Below are 23,002 nucleotides of genomic sequence, written 5' to 3'. Positions count from 1 at the left end.
ACCTGCATAAAAACTGCCAGGGGTTGCGAGTTGCGTTGCGTTTTAGGGTCTTCTTTTTACCGCAGTATTGCTTGCGGTCCTGGGACTTCAAAACTCTCCACCGCAAGCGACGATCAAATTAGGCTTGGCAGGCGTTTCGTGCGTTTCGTGAGGGAGCCGCACCGAGAAGGAAAGTAACGCGCGCTGAATAGAAAGATAACAAGAAAGCAAAGAGAGAAAAAAAAAAAAAAACCAAATCGCCGCAAATGCAACGATACCATAATCTTAGCTATGAGGATAATTGGCCTCATGATGATATACTCAACACAGACGTTATCGCCAGCGACGACGACAATTGGCAGGCTGCATTATCCCCCAGCGATGGGTATTTTGGCGGTACGGCGTGGTTGTCAGGGGGCGCGGGAGATGCAGAGACAGCGTCACGAGCGTTGTTACCCGACGTCTGGGTTCTGGACCCGTCGCTACAGAGGACCCATGGGGATTACAGTTATCATTGGCAGGGTAGCGCTGCCGAGGCGGTGGACAGGGGCCGGGGTAGTGCTCAGTCGGACAGCGGGCGGGGCCTGACTCGGGGTTGGTCTGGGCTCCTGCCGCGGGCCCCCAGTCTACCACATGCTGCGTCCAATCCATCTAGGATTTGCGGCGGCAACGGTTCTGTTTCTACTGCTGCTGCTGTCGTCTATGGTAGTATTATAACTGAATGTTCGGATCGGCGTCGCGATGGCAACGTCGAAATACACAATTTTGCCCCCGGATCTGGATTTGAACGAAACGAGACGGCGGCTGTCGCTGCTGGGTGCGGCATAGGATTGACGGCGATAACGGCTGGTGGCGGCCACCAAGATTTGGTCCACCAGCCCGTACCGAAGAAAACGACGACGACGACGACGACAACGACAGAAGAGGAGACACCACCACCCGCCTACTCAACACGGAGCGAATACAATTACGCCTACCATCATCACCAATTACGAAACCTCAGGAACTACAACACATTTGCGATGAGAGACGGAGCAGGACGCGACAGTGAAGATGAAGCCTCGGGGCTCTTATCTTCCCCCCAGCCGCGCGGGTCGGCGAGTGGCGAGAGGCAGGGTTTATTGACGGAGAGTCCGACAACAACGAGGTCGACGCAGAGCATGGGCCGCGATGTGGACGTGGATGATGTTGAGCCGGCGAGGTGGCGGCCGGCAAAGAGGAGGACGCCGCTGCTGCGATCCAGGGCTTTCCGGATGCTGTTAATAGCGATCGCGGCAGCTGCAATTGTATTAGGGTTTCTTGCAGCTTATTCGAACTCTGGGTCGGCGAGGACGACTAATATCATTGAGGTAAGCCTATTTGCGTCGGCTTTTTTTTTTTTTTTTTAATAACTTTTCTCCTCTTCTCTCCTCTGGAGGCCTGTGTTTAAAGTTTTGGTGGGCAATGGTGGTACGGATCACGACTGACAGGGTAACTGGTTTATGACTGGTCAACAGTCATCTGGTCGGCCATTAAAGTCACAAGCAAGTCTTGGAGATCCAGAACCAGGTGATTCTCCAATACAAGTACAAAGTACTCCAATACAAGTACAAAGTCAACAAGAACCGCCGATGCAATATCCTCCCTTCGACGGCGAAATCACATTCCCGGCCAAATCGGGATGTGCCACTGGCAAGCTTGTCAACAAGGAGACGTATCCATTCATCACTGGCGATGCGTATTCGCTGGTGCTCTTACAGAAAATGGAGGGAGAGGATCAGTCGCAGCCAGGTGTGCCCGTCAAGGTCTTCGGCGACGTGTTAGTTCGGAGGACGACGGGCGCGCCCGAGATGGTGATTGAGATCCAGGGCAACGACGACAGCGTCCGGATCAACCAACAGTGGGACTCGCGGGCGCAAAAACTTATACTCACCGCCCCAAACAGGGCCCAGGGTCGAACGCAGCCTCCTTGCCTACACATCCGGGCCACCATCTCTCTGCCCAAGGGGGCGAGGCTCGACAGCATCAATGTTGAAGTGCTGCACCTCAACATCCATCTGCTCAGCAACCTCGACCTGGGAGTGCTCAAGAAAGCCGAGCTTACCACAATCATCGGCTCCGTAGCGTGCGCCACCGCAACACGGGACGAAAACGAATTGGTCAGACTAGGGCAGGGAGGTGCCCCGCCCTTCTTCCGTTTCGAGGCGAGGTCGATCTATGCCACGGCCTCCAGCGGACCCATTAGTGGTGCCTGGCCACTATTCGACTATCTCCGCCTCGATACCTTGTCGGGTAAAGTGAATGTTGGTATCGAGCCCAAGCCAGTGCTGGCGACGGACCCACGCGTCGCTACGCTTGTTATCCGCTCGACATCGGGCAACGTCGAATTCTGGGAGCCGGTATACCAGGCACGGCAAGCGCTCCTAGCGCAGCAGGATGCGGCAGGCAACGGCCTCGCCCCGCAAGGGATGACGCGGTCCGCGGTCGAGATCCTACCACCGAGGGAGTATGACATTGATGTAGGCACGACCTCGGGCGATATCAAGGGCGCGGCCGCCTTTACCTACTCGGCCAAGATGCACTCGACAAGCGGCAACATCGCAGTCGACATGCTCGCCGTCTTGCCGGCCGAGCTGGGAATCATGCGAGGCGTGGCCGCAGAGGACCAGAAGCAGAGCCTCCTGCAGACGACATCTACGAGTGGCGGCACAGTAGTTAAGGTGCTGGAACCGTTTTGGTGGAGTGCGGCCACGAGCGTGTACTCTACGGCCCTCGAAGGTGCTTCCGGGCGCGTACCTCAACCACCTCTTACAACCCCACCGCGTCCGGTCACCACGTCCCCGGAAGATCCTGAGCGCGGCATCGTGGTCCCTATCGTGAATGGCCGGCCGGGAGATCGGTTCAACGTCCCGTCGGGGCCTCCCGCATTCCTCATCCCACCGGGCGGGACAGTGCCGAGCATCAGCAAACGGGCACCGCAGGTGCAACCGGCCGAATCCGAGGCCCCAGAAGACCCTGAGCGCGGAATCGTAGTCCCTATCGTCAACGGTGAGCCGGGAGATCGGTTCAACGTGCCATCTGGCCACCCCTCGATCTTCGTCCCGCCGGGCGTGGCACCACCGATTATTACTCCTCGCGGACCACAGGTGCAACCGGCCGAGTCCGAGGCCCCAGAAGATCCTGAACGTGGAATCGTAGTCCCCATAGTTAACGGACGGCCTGGAGATCGATTCAACGTGCCATCTGGCCACCCTTCGATCTTCGTCCCACCGGGCGTGGCACCACCAATCATCACCCCTCGCGGACCGCAGCTTCAGACGGCGGAAGACGCAGCGGCACAACAGCAGCAGGCGCAAGCGGCCGCGATGGGGGTGCCCAAGTTCCTGCGCACGTTGCAGTCGCGGCACAGCACCACTTCGGCCGCGGTCAGCGTGCGATACCCCTCGTCGTGGCGCGGTGACATTGATGCCACAGACATGTCGGGCCGCATCAAGGTCTGGGGAAAGGACGTCGTTATCCTCGACAAGACGAGCAACCGGCCCGGGGTCAACAAGCACGTCGCGGCGCGCAAGGGCGACCAGGAGGGCGGAGACGCGAGCAGTATGGTGGTGCAGAGCATGAGCGGCAAGATCGACATCGGCGTAGGGAAGAGGCGTTGAAATCCTATTGGGGCGGTAACTTTGGGTCGTTATGATTTACGATTTTAACTATTTTTTTTCGTTGGCTCTTTTCTGTTTCCCACTCCTTTGGGGTCAACTACTACTGGTGTTTGTCTTGGGGTTATACAAAAAAAAGAGGCGTTGGGTTTGAGCGATGTAATATCCCTGATTTTTATTGGATTTTTCCTGTTTCTTTTTTTCTTTCTTTTTCTTCTTGTCTTTTCTTCTATGTATACCCTCACTCTTTTCTCAACTTTCAAGACTGGGATATTACCTTTTTTTTCCTCTTCTTTTTAAACAGCTTCTTAACAACTAATCCAACGCACGGATTTACTACAGGCGGCCAGTTCTACATAACTTAGTATATATGTAGTCCAAACACAGTATGCGTGTATTTATCTATTAATATTTTTTCTTTCCTTTTTTTTAGTCTTGTCCATGATGGATTAGTCACAGTTGCTGTCTTTTGAGAGATGTCTTGCAGCAATGGTTCTATGAAGTCCCGAGAGGTTGCATGTTTCTGCTGGTGCTGCAAAGCTATGTATTTTCTTCGCAGGGCTTTCTTCGTCCTTTGAGGTATTCTGAGTGCATGACTGGGCTGAGGCATCTGAAGCAGCGAGGGCAGAGGATGAACAAGCGGTCTGTCTAAAGTAAACAAACGATGGAACCTGCGAAGAACGTCTGACTGGTTGCGAGAAGCACACACGAAGACATCACCGGGCGCCTACGGGACGTGCGGCGTCCGAGCGGGATTATCACCGCCGGCTTCATCTCGGCGCCCTATCAAGAGACCTACAAGACGTTCTTGGCGTTGAGGCTGGCTGCTTTCAAGGGTGAGTCTATCCTTTGCCGAGTGGGGAACTGGTTAGTCTAGCATATCAAGTCGTGCTTCCTGGTACACATAGGCAATTGCCTTTGCATCTTTATCAACTTGTGTCCGGTATGTGGGCTCATTCATAGCCTGCATATCAAACACATGACCAGACTTAACCTTTGAGCGGTAAAACAAGTGTTTTCATGATACTGACATGTTATTGGCTGCCATCCGAACACCAAGTCAGCTGAGATTTGATCAGAAGGAAACGACTTATTACGGAGTTGCTATCAATTCAGTCGGTTAAATGATGGGAAAGATCGGGCGATGACGCAGGCCCAACCAGAAAACCCCCAGGTTCGGATGGGGGCGGGCAAGGCAGGTTCGCTAAGTTGAACCAATATATCAATCAATTGAACATTAGCGAACCAGACAGTCGGTATGCCGTGATGCGGGGTTGGGAGCTGAAGGAGGAGAAAGGGGAGAGGATTATGTGGTGCGATGGAGACATGTTGCTCGTTGGTTGGGCTTGACTTGGTTGTGCATGTACTTTGAATACGGGGGGCATAACCATAGGTACTCGACTCGGTTCTGACAGGAAAAGTACCTGATGTAGGTTGTCGACTTGATTCGGGAGGTAAGGATGGATGGCTTTGAAGTCAGCAGGTGATCTTGTTCCATTAGTCGTGGTCATGAGGACTCCTGCGTGCGTGTTATAAGTTTTCCTTTGCACAACCTGTCAGACCTGTTTGTCGTAAGATGAGGTCGACAACTAACCTAACTAAATACAGATTAACAAACAAGCGAGCCAACTCCGGAGAAAGTACTGTGCAGTAGTACTGGGAATTATAGTACCGTAGTACAGGGCCCCGCAACTAGGTAGGGAGAGGGTAGAAGGTGGAGAGGAAGGAAGGAACATTGTGGAACTGTACTGCGTAAAGAGAGCAGCAGCAATGCTCGCAATGGTGCACCTGCAACAGTCGCAGTGATCCTGCTGCAACCCCCTCAAGCCCCTCATTTCTCCAGCCCCCAATCTGGTGGAAAACCCCTGCTGCAGCCAACCGCAGCCTCTAGTTCTTCAGCGCCCGCACAAGCAGGGATCTTGTTCAACCGTCGCCTCAATCAATTGTGGAAGGTGTTGCAGCGACTCTGCATCCCAGCTGTCCAAAGTAGGAGTAGTGCTGCCGTTATTTTCTACCGTACCTTTTTTTTTTTTTTTTTTTTTTTTTTTTTTTTTTAATGTTTGTCTTGCTCGGGGGGTGAAAACCCGGCGGCAACCGAGAGAAGGAGACAAGAGAGAACAAGAAACAAATCTGAAGTTGTAACAACCAACCGACCTCACCTCACCTCATCAGCAGAAGCAACCAACAAGCGGATCCAGTTCTTCCTCCGTCATAGCTTCCAGCCTAGAAGCAGGTACAGTAACCGTCAACCGTACATTCAAACCTCCGCTACCATCAACTTTCGTACATTTGCAGAGCTAGTTGGTCGCAACACCGCTTTAGCCCGGTATTTCACCTATAGGCCACCCATTCTCTCTTACTGCGCGTGCTTCTCCCCGGCTTCTTTTTTTTCCACCCCAAGGACTTCTAGAACGGACAACACACAGCGCATGCCTCGCGCGTCGTCCTATTCGGTACTTTTCTTTTCGCCATGGCCAAGAAGGCGCGTCAAAGGATAGCATATGGTTCGTCGCCTTAGTTCTTCACTGTCCCTATTTTTTGTTCTTGTTTTTTCCTCTCTTTTCTTTTTTTCAGCTTTGTCTTGGCCCAAAGTCTTGAGGATGATGTTCCCCCCGCACGTGGTTGTTTTATGGCTTGCGTTCCCATTCGTCTTTCAAGCAGCTTTCTAGGGTATAACACCAATGCACGTCTTGGGTTATAGTGGCGATAGCTTGCCAATCCTTCCAAGGTGTGAACTAGAAGACAAGAGAAGATCGAGAAAAAAAAAAACGACCCAGGAGGGAGGAAAAGTAACACCAGAAACATAGAAAAAGAAGCCCGGGTTTACCCCTCTGCTTGCGGATTTGGTCATTCAGATGGTAGCCGCCTCGAGTGCTGTACTGTTGAAGAAGGCCGGCGCGCTGCCTAACCTGCTTGATTCCATGCCATATCATGCCATGCAATGCCACTAACCAGTACCATGCGATAATACTAACATTTTCCCTTTTTTCTTCAGTCCTTGAAGTAGCCGGCTCACAGGCTGGGGGTCACAAACTTGGCGTCAATGGCCTGGCTGCCGATCGCGACAAATCCATCCTGTAAGTTCCAACTCTATATTACTGATTCTCCGCCTATACTATCTATCTCATGTGCCACGTGCACCTCTTGCTAAATTGTAGTCGCCTCCTCTACTTCTCTAACTCGTTGCCTTTTGCAGTTACTCTGGCGGCCGCGATGGCATTGTCTGCGCATGGGACCTCAACCTCGACCTTAAGTCACCATTCTCCTCAACTTCGGCTCTCGACTCGGCCGCCCCCAATGGCACCTCCGCGCCCGAACCAAAACAAACCTCCAAGTTCCGCAGCCAGATATTAGCTCACACCCACTGGATCAACGACATATGCCTCGCCGATTCTAACAACGCCCTAGTCTCTGCCTCCTCCGATCTGACCGTGAAAGTATGGCGTCCCCACACAGACACTACGGCCGAGCCCGTCACCATCGGCCAGCATGCCGACTACGTTAAGTGTGTGGCTACACCGAGCCCATCCACCAGCTGGGTCGCATCGGGCGGGCTTGACAGAAAGATTTATCTCTGGGACCTGAACGGGGGCGGCAAGACGCTCGAGATCGACGTCAGCGGCGAGGAGATCACGGAGAAGGGCTCCGTCTACGCTCTCAGCGTAAACCACAGCATCCTCGCCAGCGGCGGGCCCGAGTCCACGCTTCGCTTGTGGGACCCACGGTCCGGCAAGCGCATAACAAAGTTCGTCGGACACACGGACAACGTCCGCTCAATTCTGGTCAACGAGGCCGGCGACACCGTCATGACGGCCAGCTCTGACCAGACGGTCAAGGTATGGAGCGTCACGGCCGGACGGTGCATGCACACATTGACCATGCACAACGACAGTGTCTGGTCTTTGTATTCAGAGGATCCGGGGCTGGAGGTCTTTTATAGCAGTGACCGCTCGGGCATGGTCGTAAAGACTGATGTCAGAGGCACATTTGGGGAGCTGGATGAAGGTTTGTCTGTTGCTATTGCGCAGGAGAACGACGGTGTGAGCAAGGTTCTGGCTTGTGGAGGTCACATCTGGACGGCGACGGCAACATCATCCATCAACCGGTGGCTGGACGTCGAGACCAGCCAGGATGCGCTGCCTGAGGCTTTTAGGCAACATCGGGGGTCTGTTTCGACGCACATCTCCGCTAATAGGCCGATGGAAGGTTCAGTATCACCACCTACCGTTGCTTCTGCTGCGCCCGGCGTCAAGGAGATACCCGCCAAATCTATCCTGAGGATATCCAACACAGCTGTGTATCCTGCAGTGCCTTTTATCAGCTCCGAAGCCAATGAGCCGCCGGAACCTGGGCTTTCCAGGAAAGAGTCTGAAATAATACTTGATACCTCGGTCCCTGCCGCGGAGCCGATGCAGCATCTCCCTGCGGAAACGATCGAGGGACAGTTCGGACTGGTTAAGCACCGTCTGCTAAACGATCGTCGCAGAGTGTTGACACTTGACACGGCAGGGGAAGTACTGCTATGGGACCTTATCAATGTGAGTATTTGCTCGCAAAGTTGTTGCTGATCGACTCAAAACCAGTCAGTCATAAGCTAATCGGGCCACTGGCAGTGCCGACCCATTCAAAAATTCGGAAAGAGGCACTTAGAAGACGTGGAGCCCGAGGTCAACACCATTGACGCCACAGCTCCTTGGTGTTCGATAGACACAAGCTCAGGTAATCTAACCGTGGTACTCGAACCGTTTAATTGCTTCGATGCCGAGATGTATGCCGATCAGCTTGTAACCGAGGAGCCGCTAGAATTCAGGGAGGATCAGAGGAGTGAGTGCCCAACATGTGCTTCATGGTGAGAATACAGCAAACTTGACGCTAACCAAACTTTAGTAAACCTTGGCAAATGGATCCTGAGGTATTTATTTGCAAACCTGGTGGATGAGGAAATCAGGCGAGATGAGGCCTTTAGAGCTACGCTCAATGAGGGAGTAGAAAAGAGGATAGCGGCTGCGAAAGCGAACCCGCCCACGTCAATCACCATCCCAGAGTATACGGCAACAGAGGGGTCTGCAGAAGGCACCACTCCGCGCGCCAACGGTGCACCAATACCGACGACGCCAGGGCTTGGGATAGGTCTCGCAACACCAGCCCCCGGGCGTACCTCACTGGACCCATCAACGCCGGTAGACAAGAGGTCATCCCAAGCCAGCCGGGCGTCGGGAGAGAAGGAAGACTACTTTTCAAACGCCATCTCGGCAGTGGACGCAGGGAACAAGCCAGTGGGAACACCGGCGACAGCTCCCACAGAAGCGCCGCAGACTCCTGCCGTTGCGGAGCCCAAGACGCCAGCCGGTGAGAACGGGAAGGATGGAAAAGAGAATGGCAAATCGCCAGCGCTGGGGTTGAAGAAGTGGAACTTTAAAATACCCAAAATCAGCCGATCTGGGTCAGCAACAGCAGCAGAAAAGCCCGTGGTCAAACAAGCACCCCAAGAGGATGAAAACAAATCCGATGGTGGGGGGACGGCGGGGTCAGAAACGTCATCCAAACATGAAAAGGAGGTCGATGACAGCTTCCACGGTGTGGTGCAAAAAATACGAAACGAATACGAGAAGCAGTTGGCCGAGGTTCCCGACAAACTGATCGAAAGCAAGGTAGCGCCGTCGCTGCCATCCGAAACGCCGGTGCTCAAATTACCGGCCAATACCAAAATCATTATCCAGGAGGAAACGTCTGGCGGCAGCGCGGAGCTCTACCGGGGTACGGTGGGCACGGTAGGCGCGGACGTGGATACAATCGAACAGGTGGCTCCCATGTGGCTCGGGGACGTACTCCTCTGTAACACGCTACCGGTCAAGGAGCCGCACAAAGTATCATTCATCCTGAACCCATACAAGGACGAGCTCCCGCATATCGCAGCGCAGGATGGGAATAACAGGCTCAACGCGAACCGTATGTTGAGGGTCAGAAAGATCCTGGCGTACGTAGCGGAGCGGCTGGAGGAGGATGAGGAGGTTGACGAGAACGACGAGGCCAAGAAAGAGCGGATGAAGCCTGAGGAATATCTGGAGCTTTGGTGCAATGATCAGGTAAGTTTGCCCATGTTACTCTTTCGGTTGGCATCTAGGTATTATTGGCTGACATGCAAAAAAAAACAGTTGCTTCCCGTGACGATGACCTTGGCGACGCTTCGAGCGCGAGTCTGGAGGGGCGGGGCGGATGTGGTTCTCTTTTACCGGTCGAACGGCAAAAAGGAATTGAAGCTGAGACCACCACCGCCGCCTGTAGAGCCGGCAAAAGAGGAAAACAAAGACGAGGAAGAGCAAGAGAAGCCTGCTTCGAAGCCGGCAGTAGTTGCAACGACGACGACTGCTGCTTTTGCGGCAGCGTTGAAATGATGTTTGGCGTACGTGAAGTCAGGGCATTGTTATCTTATTTATATATATATTCCACGAGGTTTCTTTCTAAGATTAGCCTAAGAAGGCGGATTGGACATGAGCAGGCGTGTTTATATAGAACGTTGTCGAGGGCCTCACGAGAGGAGTAGACGGACTTGGTTTTTGTGTCCGCTTTTGTCTTCTTGTTTGTTTATGGGCTAGGCTGTGCACATAGTTGTCACTTGGGGTTCAGCCGAGATGATAATCCTATAATGAGGGGGCACAATTGTTGCGTGGTACATTGGCAATTATATGCATCAAGCAATGCTGGCAAGCTTCGAGACTATGACTATCTAAGCCCAACCCAACCCTGCTCATCTGGCTGGGGGGCACTGTGATATCGATGCCAAAGTCGGCCATGATCAGCAAAAGGAGGGTTGGATCGAGTGGTGCAGTTGATGTCATTCGGGATAGCATGTGACACCTAGCCAAAAGTTGAAACGAACGGACGGACGAACGAACGGTCTTGCGACATTGGTGGTGGTTAAGGTTGTGACTGTGGCTGCAGGGATGCAGCTTTTGGAATTATCTTAGTTAGTTGCGTACAGCAAAGCTGGCTACAGTATTATTATCATTCTTATTTTGGCAAGCTTACGACGTACCCACCGTGTGGTGTCTCTTTGGGAGCAAACGAGCCGAGCTGGATCAATGAATACTATATCAGACAGAGTTCTAGATTATTCTTATCTCAACATTGCACGTCACGAACTCACCCAGAACCCCCTCCTTTTGTCCAATATCTTTATTTATACGTGTCACCTGCCTACCCATAGTGTTGGTGCCGAGCTGCTCGGAGGAAAAAATGTGGAATAGACGCTGAGGAACAAAAGCGAGGCATCGCTAAATGCGGGGTTCTGGGTAGCGTTGCACACAGTGATGTGGTAGAAAAGAAGCACACGAAGCTAGCGCAAGTGGTCTCAGCCTATCGAAAGTGTAAGCTGGGGCTAGTACTTTATTGATGTTTTTTTTCTTTTGCGGGGGCTAAACTTGCATCTTTTTTTGGTTTTGTTTTATAGGATCCTCCGTCACCTCCAAAGTCGAGGTGAAGCAAGGTAAAAACAAAATAACGAGCAAGCAGCTAGCTGGCCGGCCGGTCGACTCTCTCTTCTCCCCGCCCGTCCTCAGGTCATACTTGCATATCTATCTCAATGCGTTACTGCAAGGTCCGAGGAGCAACAAAAAGCAGGGAAAGGATACACAGCAGGCGAAGGCCGATGGGATATTGTGACTTCCAGAGGGGGGGTGGCATAACTGGAAGAGAAGAAGCACAAAAGTCGAATAGAAAAAGACACCCCTCTCAAAGAACCCCCCCGTCTGCCGACCTTTCAGCCCCAGGCTTTTTCTTGGCGCTGGAGTGCCGCGGTGTTCTGGGCCAGGCCTTTTGAAGGCAGTTTTGGCGCGCTGGTTGTCAGCTAAAAAATGACAAGCCACCACCCTGATGCTTGCTTGTTATTGAGCCGTATGGCCCTGCCAGGGATTAAGATTGGACTGCCATTATTTTTCCCCACCCCCGCAGCGGCCGAGACCGCAGATCGACTTTGTATGTGCTGTGCTATTTTTTTTTTCTTCTTCATTTTCGTTTCAACCTTTTTTTGTTTTTTTTTCTTTGTTTCTCGCTGGTTTTGTTCACGAGCGAGTGAGGTTGTGAGACTGCCGGATACAACGCAATGAAAAACAAATCCCGAAAGTAAGACCCGTTTGGTTTCTGGTTTGGGTGTTACGCCGGGGCCGGTTGGTTTTCTTTGGTCTTTTTCTTTTTCTTTTTCTTTTTTGTACTTGACAACGTTTGTGCATACCTCTCTTGCCTTTTTATTCGACCAATCAGGAAAACGGTCAACGATTCGTAAACGGGAAGGTTCCAAGAGTGGAAGACAAAATTAATCGAGGGAAACAAACAAACAAACACAAACCCGTTCCAATTTCTCCTCACTGCCGAGATCTACTTTTTTTTTGTTTATTTTTTTTTAGGGGTCCCCGGATATCAACCCGTCAAGCATAACCTGTATAACTACATCATCACTTCCCGAGTCACCCCCAAAATCGCCCCAAACCCAGTCAGTCAGTCAGGGTCCTCAGTCAGCCCATGGCGTCGACCATGGCGGAACGGGCTGGGCCGCCAGCATCAACAGCAGCAACTCGCCGCCCCAGCACGTTGTCTGAAATCCGGAGGTCGGTCAGGTCCAGGCTGCGCCACCTCCCGTCGCCGTCGTCCTCATCACATCCGCACCTGCGTGACAAGACGGCCGGTGTAGAGGGAGACGACTCCAATGGTTACGACATCCAGGCAGAGCTGGTCAGCAGAGACAAGGCGAGGCAGAAGGAGGCCGTGCGACGTTACCTCCAGTCAAAGGTCAGAAATGACTGGTCCTTTGAGTGGCCGCCTCGGGTCCCGCCACCTGCTCCCGCCGCTGCCGCCACAGTTCCCAAGACGCCGACGACGGTCGAGGGAACACTGGTGATCAGCAGCACATCTGAAGCTGTGGATATGGATGTGGCGGTGGAAAATGCCAGCAATGGTCACCATGACGTAGATCATGCTGGGCCATCTCAGCAGCAACAGCCACAAAATCCGGTTGTCGATGAGGACAATGACAACGCCGAGGACACTGGCGTCCATGCACCTGCAGCTGTTGTTGAAGTTCTGGATGCTGTGGAAACGGACGAGCCAATCGACTCCGGCGCGGAAGCAGATTCAGATACCGAGTCCATCTACAGCATCGTATCAGAAGACCCATCTCAGTATCGTCCCCGGGCCGAGTGGACATCTGACATCTCGGACGACGATGGTACTACCTTTACGCCGTCTGGCCCAGCTGTGACCCCCTCGCCCTTCCGCTTTGACAGTCCCGATTCGGTCGGCTTCGCCGTGCAGGCCACCTCGCAGGCGGGACGCGAAAAGCGGCGCCGAGCGGACCGCGAGGAGATGGCTTGGAACGAAGGGCTGGCTTGCTTTAACGCGAGGAGGGATGCCTGGACCGGCGCCAGGACGGTGCGCCTCAAGCCTAGACCGCTCGTCAGCCCTACAAGCCCGACCAGTCCCAGGCGGAGGGATAAGCTGTTCCGTTTCAGGTCGAGCCACGGCGAGGGCGAAGCTGTTGTGCTTGCATCGCCGACGTCCACCACTACTACTGCTAGCAGCATCACCACGGCAAAGGCCCATCCAACATCAACCTTGGGGTCCACGACAGCGACCACCACAGGAATCGGAATCCTCACCCCACCCGCATACGACGGCGACTCCATCCTCTCCCCAGTCACAACCAACAAATCCCACTCGGTAACCACGACGGGCTCCGGCAGCAACCCGGATCCGTCCACATACCCGATCGAAACCATCCTCCCCGTGCCCCCACCACTCCTCCCTCCCAACAACCCGATGCGGGCCAGCATCACCCCGGCGTTGTACCTGTCAATCTACGACAAGGTAGTCGCCGCGGCCGCGCAGCCATCCTGCCCCATCAACCTGTCAGATATGATACGCTCGTGCGTGGCGGCCTGGAAGCGCGACGGCGAGTGGCCACCTCGCCCCTCCAACATGATGGGCCTGGGCCACGACCCGATGATGACGGGCGTCATGATGCCCAACTCGGCGGGAGTCGCGGCCGCTGCCAGAGCGAGGCGGAGGGTCGAAAAGGAGAGGGAGCAGAGGCGGCAGGAGGTGATGAGGAGGGAGGCCGCTGCTGTTGCTGCTGGTGGTGGTGCTGGCGGTGGAGGCGGAGGTGGCGGACATGGAAGGAGGATGAGCTTTGCGGGCTTAATCGGGCGACGAAACAGTGCTGCTGGTGTCGAAGGGACTGAAGGGGGAGGCGGTGGTGGTGGTGCGAATAATGCTGCAGGTGAGGAGGAGAGGTCGGGAATTAGGAAGAGCTTTAGAAAGATCTTGCACATAGGGCACCACGCGCCCGCGCCTGCAGCTGCAGCCGCGGCGGCCGCACCAGGGGCCGGGGCTTAATTGGAAGGGAAGGGACAGCGCTTGGATGAGAATGGTTTTATAAAGATCCGTTAATAGGTATATAAACCGTTTCTGGGATGTTCTTGTCGGTTTTTCTTTTATTCCTTCTCTCCTTTCATGGTTTCGGGGACGCGGGTAGTAACAGATATATATATGTATATATACAAGATTGCTTTGAGTTTTTTTTTTTTTTTTTTTTTTTTTTTTTAGTCAGTACGACCCTTTGTTTTGTATCCATCTCGTTACGCCAAGCGGTTTTGGCAAACAGCTAACGAGTCTTGCTTGTTGTTCATGACCTGGACGACGGTCTAATAACCTCTTTTTTTTTTTTGTTCCCTTCGTCTTGAGACTGAGACCAAACTATTGTGGCTAAACACACAAAATAAAAAAATAAAAAAAAACAGATAGTATTAATCCTTTGAATTTACACCCGGCATTGGAGGCATGTTTTTCCGTCTTCACTTTTCCAACCTTTTGGTGTCTTGTCCAACAGTCCGATTATTGCATAGGAGGAGACGTTGCCGAAGCTGCACTATGCACCATTGGCAGGAGTAGACGAATGAATAAAATGCCAGCCAAAAGTACAAACATATTCGTCAAAGGTAAAAATGAAGGATGGGTCTAGAAAATAGGATATATTAGGCTGTTGGAGCACCTCGTGACATTAGGACCAGAAGAAGGGGAAAAAAAAAGTGCAGTTCGGAGTTTCATTCAATACGACAAAGCTACTTGGATAAAAGATGAGATTATTTAGTTCATCACGTCAACATGAAAAAAAAAAGGTAGCCACAAAAAAGACAAAAAGAATAGAAAAGAAAAGAACAGTCTCTCCTCCATATCCTTTTGAAGTAGGTATTCAATCCTCCCTCTCCTCCTCTCATCACCCAGGTGACAACAAAACACAAGAGCAGCGCACTACTCCCTCCCTCCTTCATCCTCATCGGTCGTATCGCCGCCGTCCTCGGGCGTCGTGATGCGGCTGCGGATCCAAGCCTGGGCGTCCTGCGCGTGCTCGCGCATCATGCGAGCGAGGCCCGTGACGGGGCTCCGCTTGACGGCGCCGAAGCGGCGCTTGTTGACCTTGCGAGTGAGGTCGTTGTCGAGCCAGCAGGCGTGGTCGGAGCCGACGTAGATGCGCGAGTTGTCGCGGTACCAGGTCGACAGGTCTGGATCCACGTCCGACTTGACGGGCCGCAGGTTGCCCGTGACGAACGAGACGACGCCCGAGATGCGCCGCTTGCACTCGCGGTTGATGAGGAGCGTCTTGATCCCCAGGTACGCCGCCCCGACCCCGACCAGGAATATGTCCTCGGCCTCGTCGTACAGCTGCAGGTAGTTATCCCAGATGAAGGTGGTGATTTCGAGGATTTGCCTGTGGAGCTCGCGCTCGTCTGTCGCGCGGGTGTGCGCGTCGGTGTCCTGTTTTGAAAAAAAAGGGGGGGTATTTTGGCAATTAGTCAAACTTGTACATGCTTTCTGTCATGACGAGAACGGCCCGTCCATAGTGATACACGGGATACATGCTGACTAACCTCTGGCCTTGTAATGTATTGCGGAACGTTTATGTCGATGACGCCAAACTTTTCCTTGACTGCCCAGCTGATGTACTGGTATACACCGTCGTTCTTTAACACCGGTAGTTAGTTAGTCGCTGGTGCGTCCGGGGAAGCAAAGGCGTCCATATCTTACCACCCAAGCATTGTGAGGATCCAAGTGATTGTCCAACGGGTCCGGCTGTGCGAGCAGCTCGGGTCTAGCAAGATAACATGTTCGTCAGTAATGTAGAAATGTAGATACCAGCCGCAGACCGAGCCCAGCTTGGACCAAGACACGACACTTACGCATCGTGTATAATCACCATAATCTTCCTCGCCAAGTGTATCCTAGGCGTGACGAGCACCTGGTTCTCAAAGCTCTTGTACGCATTCTCCCGCTGTATGTAGAGCGGCAGCATCCCAAAGTCCTTGCTCAGCTTCCACTTCTGAGCCTGCCGGATCACGTCGTGAAGCCGCTCGGACCCGAGCCGCTGCTCGTACTCGACGTCGACGACGCCGGGCCGCATGCACTCCCAGTACGGCGCCTGGTACGCTTGGACCTGCGCCAGGAGCCGCGCCGCCTCCCTGTTGATCTTGGGGCTGGCCATGTCCATCTTAGGGGGCGGCTCGCCCATCAAGGTCCTGGCCACGGCGAGGGCCGACTTGGAGATTGCCGACAGGTTGTAGCCGCCCTCCAGGCAGACGGCTACGCGGCCGTGCGCCAGAGACATGAGCATGTGCGTCATGTGGGCGTAGCACTGCGGGGTCACGAAGCAGCCGCCGAGCTGGTCGCCCGCGGCCGCGTCGAAGCCGGCCGAGATGATGACCAGATCCGGGTTGAATTCGTGTGCAATCGGCATGATGATCTTTTGAAACGCCGCCATGTACTCGCCGTCGCCCATTCCCTGGTCGTCCCAGCCGATGTTGATATTCCGTCCCAGTCCCGGCCCGGAACCGCAGGAGCTGATGCTGCCGTCGGCAGTCATGGGGTTTTCGGGTTTCCCAGGGTAGAACTCGCCGTTCTTGTAGACGTGGAGGGATATGTAGAGCACGTTGGGGTCTTCGTAGAATACGTTTTGAATCCCGTTGCCGTGGTGTACGTCCCAGTCCAATATCAAAACCTTTTGACAGATTTCTGGATATTCCGCCTGGCACACCTTGGCAGCGATCGGTACATTGTTGAAAATGCAGAACCCCATGGCCGAGTCCTGTTCGGCGTGGTGGCCCGGCGGCCTGATGACGGCAAACCCGTTCTTGATCTGTCCGGACACGACGCTCTTGCACGTCTCGATGGCGCCCCCGGCCGAGATGAGCGAAGCCTCAAACGTCAAACTGCCCACGTAGACGCTCGTCTGGCCCTTGTCCAGCTCCTTTGTGAGCCTCCGCAGCTCGGCCGTCGGTTTTGTCGACAGCTCCTTGACCCAGTCGTAGTGCTTTGCGTAGTGGACCAGACAAATCTCCTCCTTTGTGGCCTCGCGCGCGGGGATGCGCCACATGTAGGACGACGGCCTGTTTGCTATGATGTCGATCAGCTCGGAATCCGTCCCGGTAAAGACGAGCCCCGCCTGCTTGAACGTCTTGAAGATGGCCTCGATCCTGGACGGGTCCTCTGGGTGGTGTGGACCGGCGCCAAAGTCGGCGTTGGCGTGGAGCTTCATGCGGTCGTCGTAGCAGCAGCCCGTCGGCAGCAGACCGCGGCGGCGCAGATCTTCGGGGTAGTCCCGCGGGTTGTACAGCTCCAGCTCGTTGTCGCCATCGTCTTCCAGGTGGAGCTGCATCTCGCCATCCTCGTCCTCCCCGAACTGGAGCTGCATCTGATCGTCGTTGAAGCCTGATGCGATATCCCTGGCGTTGGGGTAATCGTTTGAGTCGCCATTGACTGGCAAGGGGCCGTCGCCCTCCATGACGGCGTCTTCCTCCATTATGAGGGCGCCCTGCCACACGTAGATGAGGGCTGGCGGCGGGTTACCGCAGGGCACGACGATGACAAGTTTTGATCCAGTCTTTGGTTTGCTTGCCCTCTTTCCGCAAAGTGTCCCGGTTAGCATGGGATATATCGCATGGAAGAACGAGTATTAACACCCGAGAAATAATGAGCATTTCAAGGGACTTTTTGCAAAGAATCCATCATACCAGGAAAGAAACCAAATCATTTAATGGGTGGTAGACATGAGGATACAGGCTCAGTCTTGTGGCAAGAAAACCGCCCCTTTGTCAACTCTTGAAGTAGAAATAAGAGACAGAGAAAGAGAGGGGGAGAGAGAGAGAGAGACGGATGTTGTTGGTGTTGCTCGCTAAACATCAAGCGGTCCAATGCGATGAGAAGAAGAAGAAGCCAATCACCCAAGTTGTGATTTTTGTCCGAAACCAGCGCAAAGACGAGTGAGTCCTTTACGGAAATATCATATATTTTTGTATGACAGACAGGTGAAAAGAGTAAAGGTTAAAGTTTGGCTGTGATTTCGGTGGTGGGTTGTTGGTGAAAGTGTGTGCAGGTATGTATGTATGCAGCAGGTTGAAAGGGAAACAATTATTTGATGCGAGCTTGAAGTTGCTGCTGCAGGGTGAGTAGCAAGTTGCACGTGGAGCTCGGACCCAGCCTCCATTTCCACCCACTGCAAGCCCAACTCGGCCTCTCTACTGTAGCTGTTAGAACAACAAAAAAATGGGGGAGCTACAGCCTACCGCATTTATTGTCTCGAATATTATCCAGAGTAAACCGAGACCAGTTTTAATCCAAAAAAAGTTACCGATGATTAGATCACGCAACATTTTCATTACAGTACCAAAAAAAAAAAAAAAAAAAAAAAAAAAAAACAACCACCTCGATGTCCATATACATGGTGAGCGCATCAGCTAAATTGTGTATAGGAGTATGCTAAGCAACCGATGAGCCAAAAGGATACTATCAGCAACAACCCAGTCCCAAATCTTGACAGCCTCGTACCCTCTATCGCCGTCTCCAAAACCAAGAACGATAGCATAAATCCCGGCTCTGCAAAAGTTGTTCACTATTACACCCCCTGTCACTCAGTCAGCGTCCCAGCCCACAACAACGCCGCATCATCAAGCCCATGATCCCCCGGATCCTCCTCAGTCCGCCAGAGGATACCGTGACCGCCGGCTCTGAACCACGGCCGCGCAGGTTCCCGGCCCTCCTCCCAGTCCAGGATACCTGCCGACGACCGATCCTCCACGTGGTTGGGCGCCTGGTACATCCGCATGACGACGTGGATCGACTGCGAAAGGCTCTCGATCTGCGCCTCCATTCCCGGCCGCTCGCGACGTATCTCGTCAATGAGCCGCGCCTTGGTGTATAGGTGCCAGTTCTTCACGTAAAAGAGAAGCTTGTCCGGGCCCAGCTTCATCATCGTCGACACAATCTCCCAGTGTCGCGTACAGCCCCATGCCACCCTACCGGCCTCCTCGACCGAGACATGTGGACCCTGAATAATTGGTTGCTTGGTTAGTCTCAGACAAACATGGCGAAGAACATGTGTGAAAAGGTTTTAAGGTACAACCTACAGCATCGCAAAGCACGGCTTCCATACTAGGACATAGGCACTCCACCAACGACCTGACCGTCCTCCACAGGTCCTCCAAATCCGTCAACTCTCCGCTGTCAAGCATCCTGAGCATGTTGGTGCGCATAATAAGCGAGTCCCTAGGCCGCCGAAGGTCACTGTGGAAATAAAAGTGGTACCGCATCCACGTGTACAGCGCAGCCCGAAGCCGCCGCTCTTCATTGGCGTTGAGCAGCCTCAGGCACTCGGGATTGTTCATGAACCGATAGTACGGAAAGATACGTTCCCATCCTCTGACCAGCTTGCAGACCTCGATGACGCGATCGGCATCAGCATCCTCAAGTCTCACGGTTACGCCCGGGGCAGAATCATCCTCTCGGCCAAGAACAGAAACGCGTTCGCCAGGAACATTCGTCGGCAGCGCCGCACCTCTGCAGAGTACTCTGCGCCGAAACACAACCTCCTTGGGGAGCCAGGTACGCCAAGGAACCTCCAGATCCGTGGGTGACATGGCCAGGACGCGGAATAGACCGTCCGAGGGACCAAAATGCGGATCGGTCTCCAAGACCGTAAAGACGATTTGACTCTTGTTGGCCAGGTAGAGCTGGTGGAACCGTCTGCAAGTTGCCGACAGGGCGAAAACACTTGCCAGATCCAGATTCTCAAAGATAAAGAGAGCGAGCTCTCCTGGAACAGCGGCCAAGTGCGTATTGAGGACATATTCATTCGCAAGAGCGTCATCTTCATCATCTTCAAAGTCGAGTTGAGAAAGCAGGTGCAGAACAGAGCTGGACGTAGGCTCAAAAGTAGGCTCGTGGGCACGTGATGCCCTGGTCATCATGCTGAGAGCCGCCATGATAACTAGCTGATATTCGTTAAAGTATTACTTTGGGTCTGATCGGGGAAAATGCGTTTCTTGTTCGAATATCAGAGAGAAGAGCAGATGATTTGGTATGACGGAGCAGGTAAGTAGGTAAGTGACGAGAATAAGTGTTTGCTGTCCTGCATCGTTAGCTTCGAGGCCATAGCTGAGCTTGATCGCGGTTCCATCAATGGTCACTCACTTCCAGACTACAATCCTGGTAGACTATCTTGACAGCAAGATCGTCACCGAGACAAGACTGAGAATATCTCGACCAGGGCTCCCCCAAAGGAGTCTCGAATCGAGGATGGTAGATTATTGGACTGATATTAAGAAAGAAAAAAAAAAAGGGTTGGCCTAATCGACTCCTCGGTGGGATCAATCAAACCAACACCCCGCCTCTTGTTCTATCAAGAGACTTGTATGTCCTGTTGGTTTCACAGGGTGATCACCCCGACGTTGGGGCTACAGCTGAGGGAAGTGGTGGTTGAGGTCAAGGTCAAGGTCAAGGTCAGAGTGCTGCTGGACATGTCGTCCTGATGCCGCAGTGGCAATCGCGCCGCTTCAGCGGCTGGTAGCAGTTCCGCCATGATTTCAGGTAGCTGCACAAGCTCACGATATCCTAATGGGAAGAACAAAAAAACACCCGTATTTATAATTCGTGGCAGTGATGCATTTGTTTGTTTCGTTTATTTGTAAGGGAAAAGTGAGATGGGAAGCAGACGGTCGGGAGATGCAAGACGCGAGCTGTTCTCTCTTATTAGCCCCGGCGTCATGTATGGGATGTCATCAAAACCGCCCCCTGCACCATCTTACGGGAGGCTGGGTTAGCGCGCCTTGGGTGCTTCCTTGCTTGTTGGGCTTAGTGGGGCTGTCAGGGTCAGGGGTGGCAGACCCCCCCGGATGGGTGTCTATCAGTTTGATCGCTCTCAAGGACGCCTCTGAGGCCCAGCTATATAATCCTTGGCGGCACAATGCGGCTGTACTGTAATACCAGACAGAATGATTTACAACGTCTCATATTTCAGCTCAGCTAGCCGTACGAACAGACACAAGAAGCAAGTGCCAGGCTTGCCAGATGCTTTCTTGTCGGCATATTTTGTTCTAGCAGTACTAGATTGTCTGGATCATATACTCTGTCCTGTTCTAGCTACGTGGGCGGCTGGCAGTCCACGCTGCTGATAACAAAATCATCATTCCATGATACTGCATTTATAACATACCTGCTAGGTCATCTATGTCCACAGCTTTGTCGATTAGACCTGATTATAGTTCAAGGATCGCATCATCATCACCAAGCCAAATATCCCAAAGCTCATTATGGTTTCGTATTGTTCCTGTATTCAGACAAAGTCGCTTTGCAACCAGGTCACCACCTCCTCCTTCAACCGCGCCCAGGCCTTCCCCATCACATTTTAAGCAAAGATTTTCCGGGTATCTAACTCGTCCTCTCGCTGCTTCTTGCTTCCATCCGTCCTCAGGCCCAAACCATCCTTCTTGGCCATCAGGTCCGCCTGCTGTCCTGACCTCATCTGGTGCCTGCCGGCCTTCTTCCTCCTGAGGTCGGCGCGCACCTGGTTCGGCGAGACGAACTGCTTGTTCTCGTATATTATGGGACCGCCAAATGCACCCTCCTGGATCACGACGGGGGTGAGGACGAACCGAGGCCCGATCTCGACCAGGTTGATGTCCGTGTCCTTGGCGTCCGGCTTCCTGCTCGACTTCCTCTCCTTTTTGGCCTCGCCCTCCTCACCGTCCTCCCCTTTGGTCTTTTCGACCTCGTTGATCTGGTAGTTGCGCACCCATATTTTGCCGTCTGCTATGCTGAAGCCCATGACGTGGTCGATAAACGGCTTCGACTTTCGTGCGCCCTCGGGCACGCCAAAGATGTGCAGGAACAGCTCCTTGATCACCCTGTAGTGCGGGTCCTTGTCAAAGGCCGAATCGAATGATAGGATCGGCCGTGAGCCCTTGAGGCAGTTTCCTGTGAAATTGAGCTCATCCATCGTGTGTACTGTTTTTTGTTTAATGTCAACGGGATATACTAGCACAACCAACAGGGCAAATAAATGAGCTTGAATTCATCGTCCTTACGGTTCTGCAGGTGGAATTTGACTGTCGGACCGTTGGGCACCTTTGACGCCCACACGTAGAGATCCTGGCCCTTGCGCGCTTCAAAGAACAGCACGTTGTTGCAGTTGTACAGCTCCGCCAGCTCGTTCAACTGGTAAAGCTTGGACTTTGAGTCGAACTTGACATCTTTCTTGCCGTGCGGCAGCATTGCTGCGAGGTCGTTGAGGAGGTGACGATGCCTTTGCGGGTGGTGCATAGCCTTGTTAGCATCTTTTTATTCCACTTCACTGCCCGTATCCGAGGAGTTATAGCTTCATCCGCTCAGACTCACCTGAAAGTGACGCCCCTCGAGGACAGAATCAGAACCCGCTGCTTGTTTTTGCGAGGCGCTGAGGCTGCCTCGCTCGACTTGTCGCCGCCTGCGCCCTTGGAGAGGGCCTTGAAGACGGCGGCCATTTTGATGATGAAGTTTGGTTGTTTATTGGTGTTCCGAAGTTAACACGAGCACATAAATTAAGTCTCTATTGGAGGTGGTGTGCGAATTCAAAGGTTTGATCTGATTCTTCTGCGCGCCCCTGAGCTGTTGCCGTCGCAAACGATTTCGGTAGCCTTTACTTGCAGACGGGCAATTGGCACAATTTTTTTGGCGGTCGCTGCGATAAGATCGCTTATCGCAACCAGTCGCGGGGAAAAATTAGCGGGTCCCTGCATGGTGTTGGGGAATACGGTTGAAAGGTGACCCACGAAGGAAGCCGACGTTTATGGAGTCGGTGCTTATCATGGATAACACCCAGCGGTGAGGCTGTCTTGGCTGTATCTACAAACCAAGGCTATCTGATCTATCAGGGGTTTCTCCACGGGGTTTCTGTTTCTTTTTGAATCAAGAAAAATTCATAAAGGCGACTCACTTCCGCGACGACACGTTCGCCCTTATTTGTTCATACGTGGAAAATAAAATACTATAGTAGTAGAGAACCTCAAGTAAAAACACGCCTTGGGAAATTCATA

General features: G+C 53.2%; 6 protein-coding genes across 6 annotated transcripts; 3 read left to right on the top strand and 3 right to left on the bottom strand.

Moving 5' to 3' along the window:
• Positions 1 to 245: 245 nt before the first annotated feature.
• PpBr36_08067 (uncharacterized protein) lies at positions 246 to 3,617 on the top strand (the record flags this gene model as incomplete). The annotated part of the gene is made up of 2 exons (XM_029895200.1): positions 246 to 1,328; positions 1,476 to 3,617. 2 exons carry the CDS (start codon positions 246 to 248, stop codon positions 3,615 to 3,617), a joined length of 3,225 nt encoding a protein of 1,074 aa, XP_029747028.1.
• A 2,467-nt stretch (positions 3,618 to 6,084) lies between these two features.
• PpBr36_08066 (uncharacterized protein) lies at positions 6,085 to 10,009 on the top strand (the record flags this gene model as incomplete). The annotated part of the gene is made up of 6 exons (XM_029895199.1): positions 6,085 to 6,118; positions 6,610 to 6,691; positions 6,811 to 8,152; positions 8,228 to 8,438; positions 8,502 to 9,700; positions 9,770 to 10,009. The coding sequence occupies 6 exons, from the start codon at positions 6,085 to 6,087 to the stop codon at positions 10,007 to 10,009; spliced, it is 3,108 nt and encodes a 1,035-aa protein (XP_029747027.1).
• A 2,009-nt stretch (positions 10,010 to 12,018) lies between these two features.
• Positions 12,019 to 14,000, top strand: PpBr36_08065 (uncharacterized protein; the record flags this gene model as incomplete). The annotated part of the gene is made up of 1 exon (XM_029895198.1): positions 12,019 to 14,000. The coding sequence occupies exon 1, from the start codon at positions 12,132 to 12,134 to the stop codon at positions 13,998 to 14,000; it is 1,869 nt and encodes a 622-aa protein (XP_029746891.1). The 5' UTR covers positions 12,019 to 12,131.
• A 915-nt stretch (positions 14,001 to 14,915) lies between these two features.
• Positions 14,916 to 17,556, bottom strand: PpBr36_08064 (uncharacterized protein; the record flags this gene model as incomplete). The annotated part of the gene is made up of 4 exons (XM_029895197.1): positions 14,916 to 15,419; positions 15,533 to 15,625; positions 15,690 to 15,753; positions 15,842 to 17,556. Coding segments are annotated over 4 exons (2,376 nt in total), but the record flags the coding sequence as incomplete, so codon positions are not given.
• A 1,005-nt stretch (positions 17,557 to 18,561) lies between these two features.
• Positions 18,562 to 19,915, bottom strand: PpBr36_08063 (uncharacterized protein; the record flags this gene model as incomplete). Its single annotated transcript, XM_029895196.1, has 2 exons — positions 18,562 to 18,981; positions 19,061 to 19,915. The coding sequence occupies 2 exons, from the start codon at positions 19,913 to 19,915 to the stop codon at positions 18,562 to 18,564; spliced, it is 1,275 nt and encodes a 424-aa protein (XP_029747032.1).
• A 1,421-nt stretch (positions 19,916 to 21,336) lies between these two features.
• PpBr36_08062 (uncharacterized protein) lies at positions 21,337 to 22,450 on the bottom strand (the record flags this gene model as incomplete). The annotated part of the gene is made up of 3 exons (XM_029895195.1): positions 21,337 to 21,935; positions 22,016 to 22,233; positions 22,326 to 22,450. The coding sequence occupies 3 exons, from the start codon at positions 22,448 to 22,450 to the stop codon at positions 21,337 to 21,339; spliced, it is 942 nt and encodes a 313-aa protein (XP_029747031.1).
• Positions 22,451 to 23,002: the final 552 nt, after the last annotated feature.

Source organism: Pyricularia pennisetigena, chromosome 5 (genome assembly GCF_004337985.1).
Source record: "Pyricularia pennisetigena strain Br36 chromosome 5, whole genome shotgun sequence".
NCBI classification, from domain to species: domain Eukaryota; kingdom Fungi; phylum Ascomycota; class Sordariomycetes; order Magnaporthales; family Pyriculariaceae; genus Pyricularia; species Pyricularia pennisetigena.
Note: the sequence above shows the minus strand (reverse complement) of the source record. Positions and strands in the feature narration are given on the sequence as shown.